This window comes from Ostrea edulis, chromosome 6 (genome assembly GCF_947568905.1).
Source record: "Ostrea edulis chromosome 6, xbOstEdul1.1, whole genome shotgun sequence".
NCBI classification, from domain to species: domain Eukaryota; kingdom Metazoa; phylum Mollusca; class Bivalvia; order Ostreida; family Ostreidae; genus Ostrea; species Ostrea edulis.
Genome location: NC_079169.1, coordinates 45,472,296 through 45,492,302, shown reverse-complemented (window position 1 = coordinate 45,492,302; position 20,007 = coordinate 45,472,296). Strand labels below are relative to the sequence as shown.

The window sequence follows — 20,007 nt, the reverse complement described above, 5'->3', positions numbered from 1 at the left end:
TGTATAATGTCAATTCTGAGATCTATCTTTTTTTAATTATATTATTATTAAAATTCTTTATGGAAAATAACAAATATATTTTGAATTTATATTTGATGGAAGTAGATACATATAAAATTTTCTTCCTAGCTAAATTGCTACAAATGATATCATTATATATTTTTTTCTTGCAGGTACCATAATTTTTCCCCCAGCAGAGTGAGAAACATCCCTAGTTTTCTTCATAATTTTGGAAAAACTTGATTGTAGGTAAGTTACTAAAAAAATTAATTTTGTTAGCTGTAAATTTGCTACCGTTTTGTATGAAATATGTTATAATTGTTTTGACAATCAAATTAATTAATGCTGCACTTTAATTATGTGGATTGAGATTGTATAGTAGAAGGAAAAGATGTAAATTAGATTTTATTACATTTTTAGGGAGAAGATTCAAGTTCCATGGACCGATATTTGTGTAGGATTTATTGACTGTATTTTTCTCAATGAGGATCATTAGAAATCATAAATAAATCATTTGTAGACTGTTAATTCATATTTTAGTAGTTGTTTGTTTGAACTAAGAACCTAATGGAGAAATCCTGAAATTTTGAGGAGGAAACAGCGAAAAATAAAAAAGATATAGACCTGGGTTACTTTTTCTTCCGTTTCTAAATCAGGCCTCAAATTTTAAATGAATTTATCGAATGTTCACAAACCCATAACTTTCTCATTTTTGAAGGTATTAAGCTCAAATAAACTGCAATATGTTTCATTTGACCAACTAATAACAAATACATGCAGAAAAACCTTTTAAGTTAATGTTAAAAATTTCATGTGGCATTGCTACTATAGGATTTGATCTAGGTACATCGTAGATATGTGACATTCAAGAATTGCTTTTTGACGATATCTGTGACTTTTATCTATCCACATTCCATTTTCATAAAAGTTATAGTTTCAATATTGTAAGCTTGAACTAATCGAAGATTGATCAATCTATTCTATGAAGATAAATAATGAGAAAAAAATCCTATATTTATATCTTTGTTCATATTCGGTACCTCAATACAATGTTAATGGATAGTTGGTATGGTTACCATATTAACGCAAATAAAACCCAAACCAGGGGTATATATGTTGCATTATTGTACAGTATCTTTGAGACAAACAACAAAATACTCCTTTGACATTTCATTTTTTTTTTTCAAATTATGTCTGAAAAGCAACCAGCTTCAAAAGTTTTCTTTGCCTTACTTTTTAGTAAGATTAATACAAACTTGCACACATAATCTATTACTCACAATTTTTAAATGATCATATAAAAATCAAATCAAATCTTCAAACAGGTTTAACGCTTTGATGTTCACAAAAATAGCTATTTTCTCCTAACCTCAATATGGTTAATTATCAATGGAGGAGGATGTGAATGGAAATACGTATGCTGGATTATGACGTTGGCTGAGCTGCTTGGCAATGACGTCAGGATTCTTCCTATAGTTCTTTTTAAACACCATGACAACGAATAAGACGATGACTATCAAGCAGAGTGACGTCAATGACGATAAAACAATGATCCAGATCCTGTGATAATTTCCCTAATAAATAATAATAATAATTAATAATAAATCAAGATACGTATTACTCATATATACAAAAGTATAGTTCAGATAATACTCGAGCTTTATATTACGGTCAACAGGGGATGCTTACTGTGTGTCCAGGGGTCCGTGTTTGTCCGACTATCTATTTTGTATTGCTTATAGGAGTTATGAGATTGATCACTGTTCGTTATCTTCACCTTGCATTACGATTATTCTCTGTCATATTTCAAATGACATTTGAATGTAACAATCATGCATCGGTATGCCATCGAGGTCGGTCGGTATTTCAGTAAGTTTTAAAAGGCGTTATCTTTTAACTCCAAATTAAATTTATTTGTCTGTTATTCCAAAGTCATTAATGAAACTGAAATAGTAAAGTTTGATTTTAAAGGTTGTAGATGATATTTGTAATATCGTACATTTCTTTCAGCGATATAATCATCGAGGACTTCTTCATTTACTTCTGTAATTGGTTCATCTGACAAAACATGTACACATCTTGCAGGAAATCCGTCCTCATCAATGGCGCTTAAGACTACTTTTCCAAAACAGCAACTACCACTAAATAAATACATTGTACATAATTATATTTTATTTTAGACATGTCAAATCTTTGTATGGCTAGTACAAGATACTAATATTGTTATTAAGCATTCACTGGGGTTGTGATTCGTTTACAAACGTACTCTGATCACAGTGTATATTCATTATACTTTTGTGTATGTTTATCGATCTATTTCATTTATGATATAGGTCCTCAGTACCCCTTGCTTGTCATAGAAGGCGACTAAATGGGGCGATCCTTCGGATGAGACCGTAAAAGCCGAGGTCCCGTGTCACAGCAGGTGTGGCACGATAAAGATCCCTCCCTACTCAAAGGCCATAAGCGCCGAGCATAGGCCTAAATTTCGCAGCCCTTCACCGGCAGTGATGACGTCTCTATATGAGTGAAATATTCTCGAGAGGGACGTTAAACAAGATTCAATCAATCAATAAATAAATCATTTATGATAAATGACTATCATTTACCTGAGGTTGACTATGATGGGACCTTGCTCCACTCCCTCAATATTATCGTGAACAACTTTTACCTCCTCATTGGCGACGCCAACTGTTGAAAGCTTTGTACCAGAAAAGGACAACACAGCTGTAACATTCCAGGGATAAAACGAGCAGTTAACAGTATTCATCGCCTCAGGTGGACACTCAGACGAACCGGTCCTTATTGTGCTACAAACTGGTCTTTCAATGTCTGAAACCTTCATAAAACAAAGTTCCATGATCCACAATGCTTTAACATGTTTATATAGAATGTCTTTAATGTATATGTTGTAAAAACAGTATATGGCAAAGGAAATGAAATTATTTTAAACAATGAAATTTTACAATGAAATGTTACAATATACATACAAAGGCAGGCCCTATGACAACCATACTGAGAGCATTATCGTTCCAAACAAATAACACATGTTGAATGATTGAATATAATTCGAATGTTGTATTTTTAAGGAAGCTGGCAACCAGTAAGACAATGAGCTACATTTGCTGATAAATTCCATCTCGAAACCGCCACAGAAGCTCCATTTGTTGAGCGGAAGGTCGTGGATTCGTGCTATGGTCGCTACAAAGATGTTGCATCTCCACATTAGAAATCCGAGTAGTTGGTTTTGTGCCTTGGTAGTTGTAAGCACGATAAAGGACACTCGTGACACTGACATGTCCATAGCATCGGTCTGAATTCGGACGTGTCTATTCACCTAAAGCGAGGATGTTTCCACATGATGGCTTAACTCTTGTTGGGACGACAGAGAACAAAGAACCGAGGAACATTACCAGAATCGCTATACGTATAACAAGCTATTGATACATAGAAAATCAGTATATGCACCCAGGGGGGTGCATGAGCCGAGTTGCATGGGATACATTGTAAAGCCAGGAATGACGTGGTATATTTATAATTGTGAAGAACTAATTTCAGTTTTAAACTTTTCGAGTTACTGTCCAGAAACGATATTTGTCTGAAGTTTTCAATCTATATTCGGTCACTGTGACCTTGACCTTTGTTCTCCAAAATTAATAGGGGCCTTGCTTTGCTGGCATCCAACAATATATCCAAGTTTCATTTGATTCAAATTAAAAATTTTCCGAGTTATCCTCCGGAAACCAAAATCCTTTTGGAATTTTAAATCTATTTTCAGTCACTGTGACCTTGACCTTTGACCTATTTTCTCCAAAGTCAATAGGGGTCTTCCACAGGCACTCGACGTTTTAAATATCTATAATTAAAAAAAATTGTCTTTCCTGTAAACATAATATTGACAAGGTATACCACGCCGCCATCTTGGTTTTCGTTTTTACCAGCTGCATCGCTTGAAAATTTCGGCGAAAAGTTCGATATAATACAATAATTAGAACCCTACCGTCTAGCAACAACTCTGTCAATATCTTATCTCTCGCATCGTTATGGAAAACTCGAAATAATGTCCATTGATCAGATATAATCAAGCATCAACTATCGTCTACTGCTCCTCAAAATGCGATAACTCCTGATCTAGGGACGGAAGTTGACATCATAATGCAAATGAGAATTCCCTTGCTAATGTACCCACTGACGCTTGTGCCGGGGGGGGGGGGGGGGGGGGGACTGAATGCAGGGTAGTTGCAGTCCTGCAAACAATAAAACTCGGCACAATTGTGTGGTTTCGGGACAGGCTGGCACGGGAAATTTAGTAAATCTATCACATTACCAAATAACATTGGAAATGTTCATGACCCCCCCCCCCCCCCCCCCCCCCCCCCCCCCATGCTTCGACTCCAACCCACGTTTTGTCACCCATTGTGACAACACTGAAAATTTACAGATAAGCAGGACAGGGCATTTGGATGTATAAATGTTACTGTGTACGTTTGAGAGTATACCCACGTGTAGGCGCGCGTGCGTGTGTGTGAATTCAATTTTGAAGTTTTCTTATTACGTTATGAAATTTACTTTCAACAGAAACGAATGCATGAATAAGTGAAGTTATCATGTTTAACGTTTAAAAAAATAAAGTATGTATTAATAGAATAATGTTCAAGATCTATTACCTCGCTCACTAGAACATATTTACTGCTAATTATAATATTTACTATTTTTAATTTTATCGACCAATGAAAAAAGGGCTATCCCAAAATTATGTATACGTACGTCCACCTTTCAGCGATTTCTCGCATTTGAGAAGCAGTAGACGATGTTTGACGGTTGATTATAGCCGATAAATGGACTTTATTTCCAGTTCACCATGACGATGCGAGAGGTAAGACCTTGACAGAGTTGCTTCTAAACGGTAGGGTTCTAATTATTGTATTATATCGAACTTTTCGCCGAAATTTTCAAGCGATGCAGCTGGTAAAAACGAAAACCAAGATGGCGGCGTGGTATACCTTGTCAATATTATGTTTACAGGAAGACAATTTTTTTTTATTATAGATATTTAAAACGTCGAGTGCCTGTGGGGTCTTCCTTACCTGGTACATAACAATATCTTCAAGTATCATTTGATTCGGATTTAAACTTTCTGAGTTATCATCCGGAAACCAAATATTTCTGAAATTTTCATTTTATATTCGGTCACTGTGACCTTGACCTTTTTTCTCCCAAAATCAATAGGGGTCTGCCTTACCTGGTACCCAACAATATATCAAAGTTTCATTTGATTTGGATTTAAACTTTCGGAGTTATCATCCGGAAACCAAATTTTCCTGAAATTTTCATTCTATTTTCGGTCACTGTGACCTTAACCTTTGATCATTTTTCTCCAAAATCAATAGAGGTCTTCCTTACCTGGTACCCAACAATATATCAAAGTTTCATTTGATTAGATTGTAAACTTTTCGAGTTATCATCCGGAAACCAATTGTTGACGCCCAACCGCCCGCCCGCATCACCAACCAATACCCGAGTTCAACTTCGTTGCAACTCGGCTAAAAATTCCAATAAACAAAACACTAGATGATTTAGGTGAAACTGATGATACGTGTAAGATACATGTAGCTTAATCTGCAATAAACAACAATACAACACCAGCAGTATTACATGTCTCAACTTACAGAGTAAGTTTTCCTGTAAGTCTGTAGTATTTCACTCGAATTTTTATCTGTAACTGTGACGTTTAGTTTGCTGAAAGTAATAAAAATGCCAATTGAGCAGTGTATACCCATATTTGGAAATACTGAAGCTTAGTACGAAATGTGCAGAAAATAATGATTAACTTCAACATACACTATCCTTGGGCAAGCTGTTGCTTGAATGGTAAAATTTCCCGCTCCCATTTCCCCCGATTCTAAATAAAACACTGATACATCCTGATCTAAAATAAAGCCCTGGTCATCCGACGCCTGAACCACGATAACGGATCTTGCATCACCAGAATTTAGAACTTCGTAGAATACCATTTCTTTGATATTATGTGTTAGGTCTCCTGGAGGGAAATACAGAACATTTTTATATTGCTTGTTATTGATGTTTTAAGAATACGAAACTTTTGCAATTACAATAATACACAGAATGTTTGTATTTTTAAGTTCATTCAATATTTTTTCATTCATGTAGGGACTTCACTAGCTTTAGTTTGATTGACCAACTACATGTGTGTATGCATAGCTCTTACAGCAGTCATCCAGTGGGGGCTTTTTAACGTGCCAACGCCTAATTTGACACGTGATCTCCGTTTTACGATTATATCTGAAAGACCTGTGTCTTTCACTTCTATTGTCTAGTGCTTGGCCAAGGAACAATCACTAAAGGTCTTTGTTAATTGACCCGGCGTATGAAATTAAAAAAATTTGATTAAAATTACTCAGAAAAATACATCATACAAAACGTTTGATATTTTAAATAGAATCGAGATACAACTTACTCATAACAGGTTTTACAGTCAGTTTTATTGCAACTGGTTTGATGACGTACATTCTGGTCCGCAGATATTGATTTCTTTGCGAATGTTGTCCATTAATTAGCACACTGTATGTCTATAAGTGTATTACAGATATATATATATAGAGGCTTGAAACGAAATAAACAATTCAGAGTTATCATAGTATATATGCGCTAACGCTTAAAAAATAATTTTTATTTTTTGAAAGCGTTAGCGCTTCTTGAAAAGTACGCCAGCTTGATGCGTTATACTTCATGTATTTTTATAAATGAAATGTTTGTTTTATATTTACATTCTACTTTCATTTCTGTTGGATTTTCCAGCCGGGAAAACATACTACATTTACCAAGATTTATACGCACATTGTTCAAAACTGCATTGAATTCATAAGAAAAATAATATCAATTCGATTGGCAAAAGCATTGAAAATGTAAATATTCAACTAGCATGATGATACAAAGCAATAGGAAATGGTAACAACTAAATTTTATAAATATCTTTGTTTTATATATGTAACACTATTTTCATCAAGTTCATGGTCTAAACTTGCCGAATTTCTGATATTGTTGACAGGAGCCAGGAAGCGCCATATATTTTCAATTTTGAATCCCGTTACATTTAGATGGGAAACCACCGATCCATTCTCGCTTAGCAAAGCAACAGAGTCACATGTTGAATTATCAGGTAAATTCCCAATGTCCACAGCAATGGTGTAATTCTGACCTGAAATGACATGATTGAAATATGGATATTGCCGAAATAAACGAAGTATCAAGTTTGAAATAACGAAGTTTATAATTTGATGAATACGAATCATGGTCAGCAGTAAATCAAGTATTATGTCAGACAACAGGAGCGAGATTGTCAGATGAAATGTTTGTATTCATTAAAACGAGTCCTCGAGATATCATCGGAGGATTTTATTAAATCGTACTACATTACATTTATCGCAACTGACATATTAGCTTTCAAATCATGAATAGTAGTAAATTCGAGTCATTTTAACCGCCAAGCGCATGCGCTAAAGCTTAATTGTAGGCGCATGTGTTAGCGCTTAAGAGGGGTAGTCTTTCAGTCCTCTATCGGCCACATAATTCCTCCTTGTAAACAAGTGATGTTCACAATATTTACGCTGGTTCTCTGTTCCCAAAATTCAATTCGATTTTAATTCACACATTATTCAAATTTTGTTGTGACCTTAATTCAATATTCGAAATAAAATTATAAACGTGGAAGAATACAATATTTGCAATGTACAAAGATAGTGTGGGCTGAAAGTCAGATAGAGGGTGAAAATATCAAGAGACCATAGTTAGACAGCGAAGATAATGAACTATTTAGGGGATTTCCCAGATTTAGATGACATACATGTAGGTAGCGTTTGATATTGATGTAATACCATTGCAGTGGCGGATCCAGGATTTCTTACAAAGGGGGTAATAGGCTGGCGTCTAGAGAAATGAAGACTTGCCTACAGAGAGATTAGAAGGCTTCATATCTAAAATTGAGGATTTCCACCGTCTCATGAACTTTTTATAGGTATTGGGATTGTTATTGAGAGTACTTGTAAGCTTCTTTGTGGCCTAAAGGGTTTTTGTTGATTGCCTTCATGAATGTTAAAAAAAACCAATTCCATTATGAAGTATTTAATAGAAATATTACATTTAACATACATGTTAAAGGAAACATGTAAAGGATATAGGGTCATACTGTAATATGAAATATCTTAAATATGAAAAAGAAATTGGGACATTTTAATTGGTATTTCAGGCTATTCACAAATTAACCTATGACACAGGAAGTGAACGCGACTCCTGCACAATGTATTATTACAGAAACCTTCTAAATGCGAGAAGTGTGAAGGGACATGTAAAGAACTCATATAGACTTTACAAGCAACTTTATTACACTGTCTTAGATGCTTTGCGCGTTGTTGATTTTTTACGACATTTTCATCTTCCTGACTTGGACACAGAGATTCCATTCCCCGACAACTTCATAGAAATGAGTAATGAAGACAAGATAAACTGGCTGAATGAAACTTGTCGTACAATCTTAAAGAATGAATTCTTTGATAATGAAGATGACATATTCTCTTCCTTGAGGGAAATGCTAGAAAATCCCAATCATGATGAGAACTATTGGGTATCATGTCGTCAGGATGAAAGATTTCATTGCCATTTCTGTGACAGGAGTTATGCATGTTTAGGATCTCTAAAAGCACATGAAGGGAAAGTACACAACCTCAATATTAAGGTGCAGAAGAAAAATCAGTACAAAGAAAAACGAAAATTGAAGGACTACATTAGTATGCTCTTTAAACTGACTTTGTTACACAGAAACCTAGATGATGCCGTAGACATGGGTGACGGAGAACGTTGTGTGAGATCGGCAAAATATGAACTCCCAATTCACCACAAAACTGGGAAAACCAAGTATACCATTGGTTCTATTCACCTGACTGCACTTGTTTCAGGGCTACTCACATCACAGCAAACCGAACGCCTGATTGCTAATCGTTTTGTGAATGTGCAAGGTGGTGCAAACAATAATATTGCATTGGACGAGTACCTTGAGATGCTAAACAGAGACAGTAAAATTGCATGCAGGGGTCACCAGACAAAGGATAGTATCCTTAAACATTCCAAGGAATACCCTCTCTTGTAGAAATGACCAAACATGTAGAGAAAATTAGCAATACAAGTGTGGGGAAGGGCTTCCACCATTTGCCATCGTATGAGGCTGATGTTAAGATTGTTTTAAAAGACTTGCTCGATAGAAATACTGTAGAAAGTGAAGAAGAAATCAATTGTAAAAAGTTAACTGCCGAGCGAAACCCTTTCAACAAAAGTGGGAGTCAACTGTCAACTATGATTCAGAGACATATCCCAACATCACCATATTGTGGACTCCGTGACCCTCATGTTTAAAGCTGTATGGACCAATGCTCATTTAGATAACCTTTGTACAAAGTTATCTAAAGTAGATTAATTAGTTTTTAAAGTTTAAACAAAAATCCTGAATACTGTATATTTCATTGCTTGCCGTTTAATGTTTGGCAGTCTTAAATACATTTGCCATTAGAAATGGAATCAGAGTGACAGTTGTTTGTAAACCAAATAATTCTGGTTAAAACGGGTAAAATAATGTATGCCATGTGGTATAGCATCATAATACGTACATGTCTGCTATGATTGTAAAGTGTTTTTACAAGGTGGACAAAATTCTTTGAAATTCGGATCATACAATTTTATATGACTATATACACATGCATCGCATAATCTATGCTATGTAATTTCACTTAAATTTGTTATTGACATGACAGCAATACCATGATTGTATGTTTTATCAATTTAGTTGATATGACTAATAGATCATTGTTTTGACAGTGTAAATGTATCTGCATTCCCAACAGAGAAGTATTGATCTATCAAGTAATTATAAGTACTATTCTTTCACCCACTTATTGTCTATTTTAAAACTTACAAGTAAATCAAGTCCTGTTGAAATTTACTGTAGATCTCTACAAGTATATATACACATAATTGTTTGTAATGACCATGTTCTATAGATAGATCTAACTTAAAGCTAGACTAAAAAATAGATCTAAATGCTAGACTTAAAAATAGATCTAAAATGAATAAGTTTTAATTAGATATTTTGAAAGTCATGATATTTGTTACATATTGGTTGCATATATGAATGTACAAGGTATTATGATAATACATGTACTACTTCTACGAGTACGTGAAAAGTCACAAGTCTTCCAAATCATTTGAACTTTCCAGATCTGTTGCATCAGGTTCAGAATTAGGCTCTAACTCATCCTCATTTTCTGATTCAATTTGCAAAAGTTTTTCTATTGGTAAAAGTAGGCAGTCACCACGCTTGCTTTCTCTTCACATATGTCACAACAAGTATGTTTTTCCATTTCTTCATGAATATTATCTAGTTCAGAGTCTTTCAAGAATGACTTTATGAGGGAAAGTCTTCTGCAACTGGCATTACGAATGACACTTTTACGTCTAAATCAGTGTTCCGTACGTTGAACGAATTATGTAGCAGTATTGCACAGGATGAACTGCCATCCCTTCCTAACCGGCCTATTCCTTGGATAAGGACCTCCACGGTCCGTAGAGCACAAGCGAATGAAATCCTTGAATGTCCACTCCCAAACCCAGAGCATTTGTGGCAATAATAATCCGCAATTCACTATTTGGATTTCCTAAAGCAGAAATTATTCTGTCTTTGGTCTTTTCCGCAGATTCTGAATGGAACATTTCGACATAATGGATTAAATCTGGACATTCTGTCAAAATGTACTGGTATATGATGGAGCATCCTTAATAGAATTGCAGTATACTAAACACTTTGGAAATTCTTCTTTTAGTGTATTGAGTCCATCAATAAGCCATAATAATGCCATTTCAACCGAATTTGATACATTTTTCACAATAAGCTTTATGTTCGATTTATTTGGAGAAAGGGTAATTTCTGCATGGTCATTCAAATTCAAAACTTTCATGGCTTTCTTTTCTGATTTTCAAAGAGCAGGTTGCACTAAGAGCCAAAAGTGGTGCATTGGGATAAAAAGAACGCAGTTCTCCTAATTGTGCAAACCAGCCTCTAAATGCTTCCTTCCTGTTGTCAGACTGTAAACCCCTAGAAAGAAATAGTATATTTTAGATGTTTTTAGGGTATGGGTAAAATAATCTTCCCTCATGAATATAAAACTTTAGAGGCCATATATATTTGAAAGAAGCTTATAACATCATTAACAAGTCAAATAGATTATGCATTCATGCTAATTGATAAAATGTAATAAAATTTTAATTAGATTGCAAGTAAGTGATTTATTCCAAATAGTCAATGAGTTGGGGGGAGGGGGGGTCCAGTTCCAGCAGAAACATTTTTGTTAAAGAAATCAAAAATTGTAGTCTAGCTACCATGTATATATTGTATGAAATTCATCCACCACTATAAGGGTAACATTCAGCTTTTGGAAAGCTGTCCTCCATTCCGGGTCCCCAACCAGTGCCTCTGGTGAAGCATACATCAAATCAATGTCTCCACGTTTGATTCTCTCGTCCATAGAAGCACTTTCACCTGATATTCATAATTTTAAAAAAAACTATTTAATTATTCTCTTACGGTAAAATGGATGTCTTAAATACATCTGCAGTGTTTCCACTCCAATTTGAACTATAGCCTTACCCTATACTTATTTGAGGAAAATTGTCATTTTTTAATGTTAAGAATTTTTAATTTATATTTTTTCTCTCTATATATCTGTTTTAAAAATGAGTTTAAAAAAAGAAGAATTGAATCTCAAGTATATATTGAACACTTGATATTGATGTGTTTGTGAAACACAAATTGCCCCCCCCCCTTTCTTTATGAGTACTTACATGTAATACATGAAGTATTATCATGTTCAAAATGTATCATGCTATGTTTGAGCTCATACTAGGCTAATAGTGCATACTCTGCTTTTTATTCCTTTTTTTATATTATAATTTTTATAAACATATTGCAGATTGAAATGTTATGCTGTATGCCCAAGAAGGTTCTAATGAATCATATCATATACATTAACTAGAAATATATGTACTATTAGAAGAAATGCATAAGTTCTCATGATGACAATTCTTAAGTTAACTGAACTGCTTTAAATTTAATGGAGCGTAGGGTTGGCAAAAAAGTGGTCAATATGAGTATTGACCGGGTCGATGATCAATATGGTTAAAACCGTTCAATACTGGTTAATACTGGTCGATTGAAAATTATTTGGTCATTATAGTCTGTGTTATTTATTTTAAATGTTTAAGTGACCATTATGGTAAACACTGTAATTCATAACATGCACTATCAGTTTATAATAACCTATACGTCATAATATTAGATAAATAATGTACAAATGACTCTGTTGAATTGGGGAAGATGTAAAAGTTTCTTTTCAAATTCCTTAGTTTAACAAGAACTACCTACATTTTAATAAGTATTGTTTCATCAATCTTCATTTTAAGTGTTAAATAAACATTTGAGGGGGTGGGTTGGTGATGTTTTCATAACAATAACAGGCACACTGGTCATCTCTGGTCCCTGCCTATGCTTATTAACACCTGTCAACTCTGCTTCCTGTGCTCAGGTAATGTCCAGCTACCTTTTATTCTTAATCTGTCCAGGTACATGTATTAAAAGGTCTGTCTCCAATTGTCAAGCTATGCTATAGAACTGTGACCCTCTGGTAGGTACTAAAGATATTGTGGTCAGTTTCAGCAAATCAACTATATTAAACTTATGAAATTACATTAAAATATTTTGATTATCTAATGAAAAATATTAATCAACAATTGATCCATATAATGAAAAGACTTAATTTATCTTTATCTTTGCAAGAAATGTACAAAAATAGGAAATTGGACAGTTTAAATTACTATTGACCACTTGGGGAGTATTGACCGGGGCGGTTTTAACCGCCCAACCCTGATGGAGCGTCAGTGGTTTTTGTTTACATTGTATACATTTAGTCGTATCATGAGTATTACCTTTGTAGCCAACGGTTAAGTAGCTGATGTGAGACAGCTTTTTGGTCTGGTCCTTCATCAGGCCTATCAATGGCGAACATACGAGTACATGTCCAGCCTCACGACTAGTTCGTTTCTGAGCTGCATCGTAAACCTGGAATGGCAACGACTTTCCAAACCCAGTTGGCAAGACAGCAATGCAATCTTTCTTCTTTGTAATATTGCTAATTATTTCCTTCTGTTCCGGTTTCAGAGCGTTCACACCAAAATCCGGTAATATTTCTTCGACAATGTTGTCGATTGTAGGCGCCGCCATTTTTTCACACTCCCAAACAGTAGTTTAGATGCGATATTCTGATTGGTCAAGAGATTAGAATTTTATTGGCTGCTATTTTCTCAACAAAGTTCAATCTGAGATGACCTCTTATGGGGAGTTGTTAGATCCTTGTGTAGCGATAGTAGTAGATGAGCGGATCAAAGGATCTAATTTTAATTAGATTGAAGCGCCCTCGGCTGATAACTTTACCCAAACCTGACAATATGCGATGTCCCCATCCAACTATATGTATAATGATATATGAATAACGAACAGTTGGGGGATACAGACACACAGACCAGCGCGTATATATAACGACATACAATTATATATAGATGCCAAACCTGATATTGGATTCCCTGAAATCTTGTGAGAGGTTCCATCGTTCATTGTTTGTAACAAGACGACACCAAAGTCTAATTGGCTTTGAGCTGTGACGTTGACCAACCATTTCTTGTCTGCTAGATTAGTAATTTTCCACTTTCCAGTATCTGGGTTCTGGTAATTAATGACAACGTTTTTCAGATATGCACGTGGTATTAAGAACTATAAACATTGAAATAGAAATACATTACCATGATCGACACTGTCACTGTATAGTCTTTCACTTCAGGGATTGTAACATTTGTACCTAAAATTAAACAAGAGGTACTGTGAGCAATGCTCACTAAGAATACCCCCCGCTTACCTCAATCTCCCAAAGGGTGTTGGTAATAGGTAAAACTTCAGTATTATGATCCAAAAGGTATCTAGGAACACAGCATCTCCATGCGATGAAAAAAGCCATTAAAGAATTTAAATGGAAACCATATTGCTACTTCGATGTCCAGTGCACGTGACCTTTGACCTTTTGACCCCAAAATCGATAGGGAACATCTTCATCCCATGGGTAGTCCATATGTACGATATGGTGACTGTAGGTGGAAAGGATAATGCTTTAGAGCCAGGAAACCATATTGCTACTTCAATGTCCAGTGCGCTTGACCTTTGACCTTTTGACCCCAAAATCGATAAGGAATATCTTCATCCCATGGGTAGTCCATATGTACGATATGGTGACTGTAGGTGGAATGGATAACGCTTTAGAGCCCGGAAACCATATTGATACTTCGATGTCCAGTGCGCTTGACCTTTGACCTTTTGACCCCAAAATCGATAGGGAACATCTTCATCCCATGGGTAGTCCATATGTACGATATGGTGACCGTAGGTGGAAAGGATAACGCTTTAGAGCCCAGAAACCATATTGCTACTTCGATGTCCAGTGCGCTTGACCTTTGACCTTTTGACCCCAAAATCGATAGGGAACATCTTCATCCCATGAGTAGTCCATATGTATGATATGGTGACTGTAGGTGGAAAGGATAACGCTTTAGAGCCCGGAAACCATATTGCTACTTCGATGTCCAGTGTGCTTGACCTTTGACCTTTTGACCCCAAAATCGATAGGGAACATCTTCATCCCATGGGTAGTCCATATATATGATATGGTGATGGTAGGTGGAAAGGATAATGCTTTAGAGTCCGGAAACCATTGCGTCTACAGACGGACGGACGGACAGACGGACAACCCGATTCCAGTATACCCCCCCCCCCCCCTAATTTAGGTAAAAATTAGTGGAATCACTATTGTTCGTGAGGGTCAATGTTTGTGGGCATTCAAAGTTTTATTGATTCATGTGGACATAACCTCGTGTGTTAACCTTAAAGGGCATTAGCTGTGAAAGTGATGACAACCATATTTTCTCAAAACCTTTCATTGGCAGAGGACTATATATCAATGGCTACTAAAACATTTATTGAAACCTAATAAAACTACGTTAGATGACCGCTTTTAGTGTAAAGAAATGTACATATATATGGAAAAATTATAGTCTTCCAAGACAATAATTACTTTATCACTAAAATTACACATTGGTGTGCCTGCTTTGGGGGTAAAAAGTGTTTGAAATAATTAAATACTGGTGTTATTACTGAAATATATAGTATACATGTACAACAATTTTCATTGAATTCGATTTTTGTGACTAAATGACAGCTAATGCCTCTTTCAAACCAATACACACCAACTGGTTAATTAAGAATCACGAGAAATTGCATGTAAACTGACGCAATAAAAGGTGCACTGTGTCTTGCTGGACTACTGTGATTTGATTATAATGTTGACACTGCTTGTATTTACATTGTACATGTATATACGTTATATATAATAATAATTAAAGTATCTGTTTTTAAACGAACGACTCATTGTCTTTATAGAATCAATATTGTGACAAACAGATAGCAACAGGCCCATGGGCCACATCGCTCACCTGAGTCACTTGGCCCAATTATTTTTAAAAGATTTCCCCTATATATCTGCATGTAAAACTTTGATCCCCATTGTCACCTCAACCTACTCCTGGGGGCCATAATATTTACAAACTTGAATCTGCACTGTGTCAGGAAGCTTTTGTGCAAATATTAACTTCTTTGGCCCAATGGTTCTTGAGAAGATTCCCCCATATATTTGTATGTAAAACTTTTGAGTCCCTATTGTGGCCCTATCCTACCCCCAGGGTTCATAATTTTGACAAAATTGAATCTACACTATGTCGGGAACCTTTCATGTAAATATCAGCTTTTCTGGCTCAGTGGTTCTTGAGAAGAACATTTGTATAGATATTTCCTATATATTTGTATGTAAAACTCTGACCCTATCCTACCCCAGGGGCCTTGATTTTAACAAACTTGAATCTGCACTATGTCTGGAAGCTTTTATGTAAATATCAGCTTTTCTGGCTCAGTGGTTCTTGAGAAGATTTTTCCTATATATTTGTATGTAAAACTTTGATCCCCTATCGTGGCCCCATCCTACCACCAGGGATCATGATTTTAACAAACTTGAATCTGCACTATGTCAGGATTGTATCTTGCTTAACGTCTCGCTTGAGAATTTTTCACTCATATGGAGACGTCACAAAGACCGGTGATGGGTTTCAAATTTAGGCCTATGCTCGGTGCTTACAGCCATTGAGCAGTGAGGGTTCTTTAGCGTGCCACACCTACTGTGACACGGGTCATCCGTTTTTAAGGTCATCTCCGAGGACCCGTGACATTTACATCTGAAAAATGTAGCTTGTCTGTTGTAGAACACGAATTCCATTTCATTCTTCAATGTCCATTCTATAATGAACTGAGATCAAAATATATAAAAAGATATTATTATAAAAGACCAAGTACTTTCAAACTGGTTCAATTACTAAGTGTTGAAAATGTCAAAGAATTGATTAATTTAGGTAAATACTTGTATTTAGCATGTTTAAAGAGATGCTTAATTTAGCTTTTGTTCTATTTATGTATACTCTCCTGTGTGATGTCGGTATATACCATATTTATGTTATTCTGTTTCTGATGAGCCGTTTGGTTCAAGGATAATACAGATGCCGAGCATTTGGCGATGGAACTGTCACTACCTGTTTTAACGACGTAGGTGTGTCGCGGCCGGGATTCAAACCCCGGGCCTTCCGCATGCGGGGCGAACGCTCGAACCTCTCGGCCACCGCGGCGGTTGACACTATAAATTTCAGCTCTTCAGGCTCTGTGGTTCTTGAGAAGCTTTTAAAATGACAATGACCCCACCCTATTTTTGTGATTTTCTCCCCTTTGAAGAGAACATGACCCTTTATTTGAACAAATTGAAAGCCCTTCATCCACGAATACTTTTGGACAAGTTTGGTTATATTTGGCCCAGTGATTCTGGAGAATAGGTCGAAAATGTAAACATGTTGACAGACAGATAACAGGCGAACTAATAAAAATCTTTAGCTACGCAATACAAACTGGATAAAAACATTCTATGTTTAAGAAAAGAAACTTAAAAAAATTGTGAATCAGTGTTCGTGGAGGATGTAAATTCGTTGGTAAGGGTGATCCATCGATGAACATTTATCTCCCACGAAGAATGATGATTCCACAGTATAGAGAATTATTCAGTATATCTTAAACCATTCGATGTCTAACTACAAGGTTGAATATAATTCTTTAAGTCACAAAAAGAGACCGTTAATTTCAATGCTTCATCGTTTGGAATACTACATGTAGTACGAAACACTATCTGAAATGCGTCGTAATAGATAAAACAATCCTAATACGTATTTGTAATTTTTCCAACAATTTCTACACGTTTTATGATTTTTTAAAAAGTTGTGTGAGTGAATACCGTTTGGCATTTGCATGGAAATCTCGGAGGGCAGAGTCACCTCCCTTACTTGAATCTGCAGGAATGTAATGGTACTATCAACAGTAATTTCTGCAAAGTTAGGGGATTGTGTTGGATCGAGTTCTAACCACTGTACTACAACAGACGACGACGGAAACGTTTCCTAAAAAACAAAGAATGTATGATCATTTTATGTAAAGACTCTAAGCTCAAGCACCCGCAACTTCATTACATATATGGGTAAACTATTGTCTCCTAGTATTATACTTCTATTTCGTTGATGATAATTTCTTCCATCTCTTCACTATTGGTGTAGTATACCGATCCTCCGGTTTCCTCTGCAATGCTTTCAAACACACCAGAATTTCTCAGCTCTGAATGTGCTAGTTTGAATAATGAGAGTCTTTAACAATTAGATATATCAGCTATATCAACACAAAGCAATAGAAGAGAACATTATACATTATGTGCATGTTTTTCTTTTCCATTCATAAGATTTCTTGTATCCAAAACAAAACATTATTTTAAAACAGTCTTTCTAACAAAGTTCTGAAGTAAAAATATGGTTGATACCGAAAGTCTCTTTCATTCCCCGTCTCCGAATAAACGAACAAGTGCCAGTAAGAAGGAACACGGGAGTAAGGGATTTTGCTGTTAAACCATTTATAACGTCATAAGCTTTGTCGGAATCTTTCGCCGATGCATCTGTGCTTAGATATAGCTTTGAATTTTTGTTTGACATCTCTATACCTGCAACAAATTCCAATGAATCATCCACTAACCAATCAATAGATAGGTGGAAAGATAGATCAGAGTTACACACGATCACCAGTCACACCACTCCGAAATAAATGGACTAAGAATTTATTACATGTCTTGAAAGGACTACAAACTTTTTGAAATAATCGATGTTTGCAAAATATGTTTGTATCGATTATACTGAGCAGTGTAAAATACCTGTTAGCATGCCAGAGAGAGCGAACTCGGGACAGTCTCCTCCCCCACTCACCGAAATAGTCTCCAACCACTGAATCATTTCTATCCAGTTACTCGTTTCTTTTCCTTTCGTAAGTGACTCTGTAAAGGATTATACATGCATATAGAGCATCTAATATTCTTATGGTTTTTTAAAAAATCTAATATATTAAATACTGAACCCAAAAAGAGAAAATTTAATAAATTCAATTTCAATATCTAACAATCAACTATAAATTTATCCTTTTTAATCAGCTAGGCATTCTTTTCAGAATATTATTTGGAGTAAACGATATTTCTCAATGCCATAGATGCAAAATCATTTTGTTCATTGACCACCTTTTCCGCCGGATCCCTCCGTTTACCTGATCTAGACATATAGCTCATTGCGGGTGTAACCGGTCAACAGGGGATATACGTCCTTATTCCTAATAGTCACCTGATCTGACCTATGGTGTTTCCAGGGGTCCATGTTTGCCTTCCTCTTGATTTGCATTCTTAGAGGATTTATGATACAGATCACTGTTCGTTAACTTCACCTTTTTCATCAAAACCTTTATGGTGATACTTATCTTGTATCGTAATAGTTGTACATTCAAACTAAAGATAATGATAAACGTTTTGCGGGTCGAACCTGGGTCATTAAACTCCACTAAGATATATTTTGAAGGAACAAATTCAGAGGCTCGTGAATTTTGTACAACAGTCTTCAATGATGCAATAACAGCATTGATATAAGGGCCCATGGAGCCAGATACATCCACCACAAAGGTTAATGAACTGTCCACGACAGACTCCTTAGTCTTTAAATCAAACACGTGTTGAAACAGCTCCCGTCCAAGAATGTTTACGATGCCATTTTCTGAAGAAGAAAAAGATGCTAGATAGATAGATACACGAAGACGTTTAGTAAAGCTTTAGCGCTTTCATTTCAAATTTTCACATTTAGTAACATAGCGACGTTTGTGTGTGTGTGTGTGTGTATATATATATATATATATATATATATATATATATATATATATATATATATATATATATAAAACCATAGAATCAAATATGTAATTGGTATTTATATACCAAAAGTTTGAGGCTAAAATATGTCCTTGGAAATGTACGTGTTTGTTTGCGATGTTTGAAAATAAAGTGTAAGGAGAAAGTTTGTAATCATACTTTCATTTATCAGGAAATGCTCTGTTGCTTTGATTGCAGCCTCCACTGCTTGTGTGTGCAGATGATAATGAGGGGCCCCTTCTTTCGTACTTCGTCCTTTGTAGATCCCCCCTTTCGCTCGTCTGTTTCTACTCTTGTCGTCTGGTGTACCAATACTGCATTTCCCTTTCTTAATGCCCTTTCCTGAAAAAGTGATTTTGATATCATTTGTTAGGCAAGTAGGGCGCATACTAATATTAGGAAATGGTGATATAAATGACTACCGGGAACTTATTCTATGTTTATCATGTTAATACTACAGACTAAAATGAAGTTGTAA

At 35.6% G+C, this 20,007-nt stretch overlaps 1 protein-coding gene and 1 pseudogene across 1 annotated transcript in view; one reads left to right on the top strand and one right to left on the bottom strand.

The window, feature by feature from the left end:
• The window catches only part of LOC130047281 (uncharacterized), a 6,462-nt gene extending 5,695 nt beyond the window's left edge, over positions 1 to 767 (top strand). Inside the window, exons 5-6 of the mRNA XM_056141914.1 lie at positions 174 to 249; positions 421 to 767. Of these exons, the coding sequence (XP_055997889.1) occupies positions 174 to 202 (29 nt within the window). The 3' untranslated portion in view covers positions 203 to 249; positions 421 to 767. The remainder of the gene's footprint in view (positions 1 to 173; positions 250 to 420) is intronic.
• Positions 768 to 10,193: 9,426 nt separating this feature from the next.
• LOC125648236 (probable ATP-dependent DNA helicase RecS) lies at positions 10,194 to 13,347 on the bottom strand (annotated as a pseudogene).
• Positions 13,348 to 20,007: the final 6,660 nt, after the last annotated feature.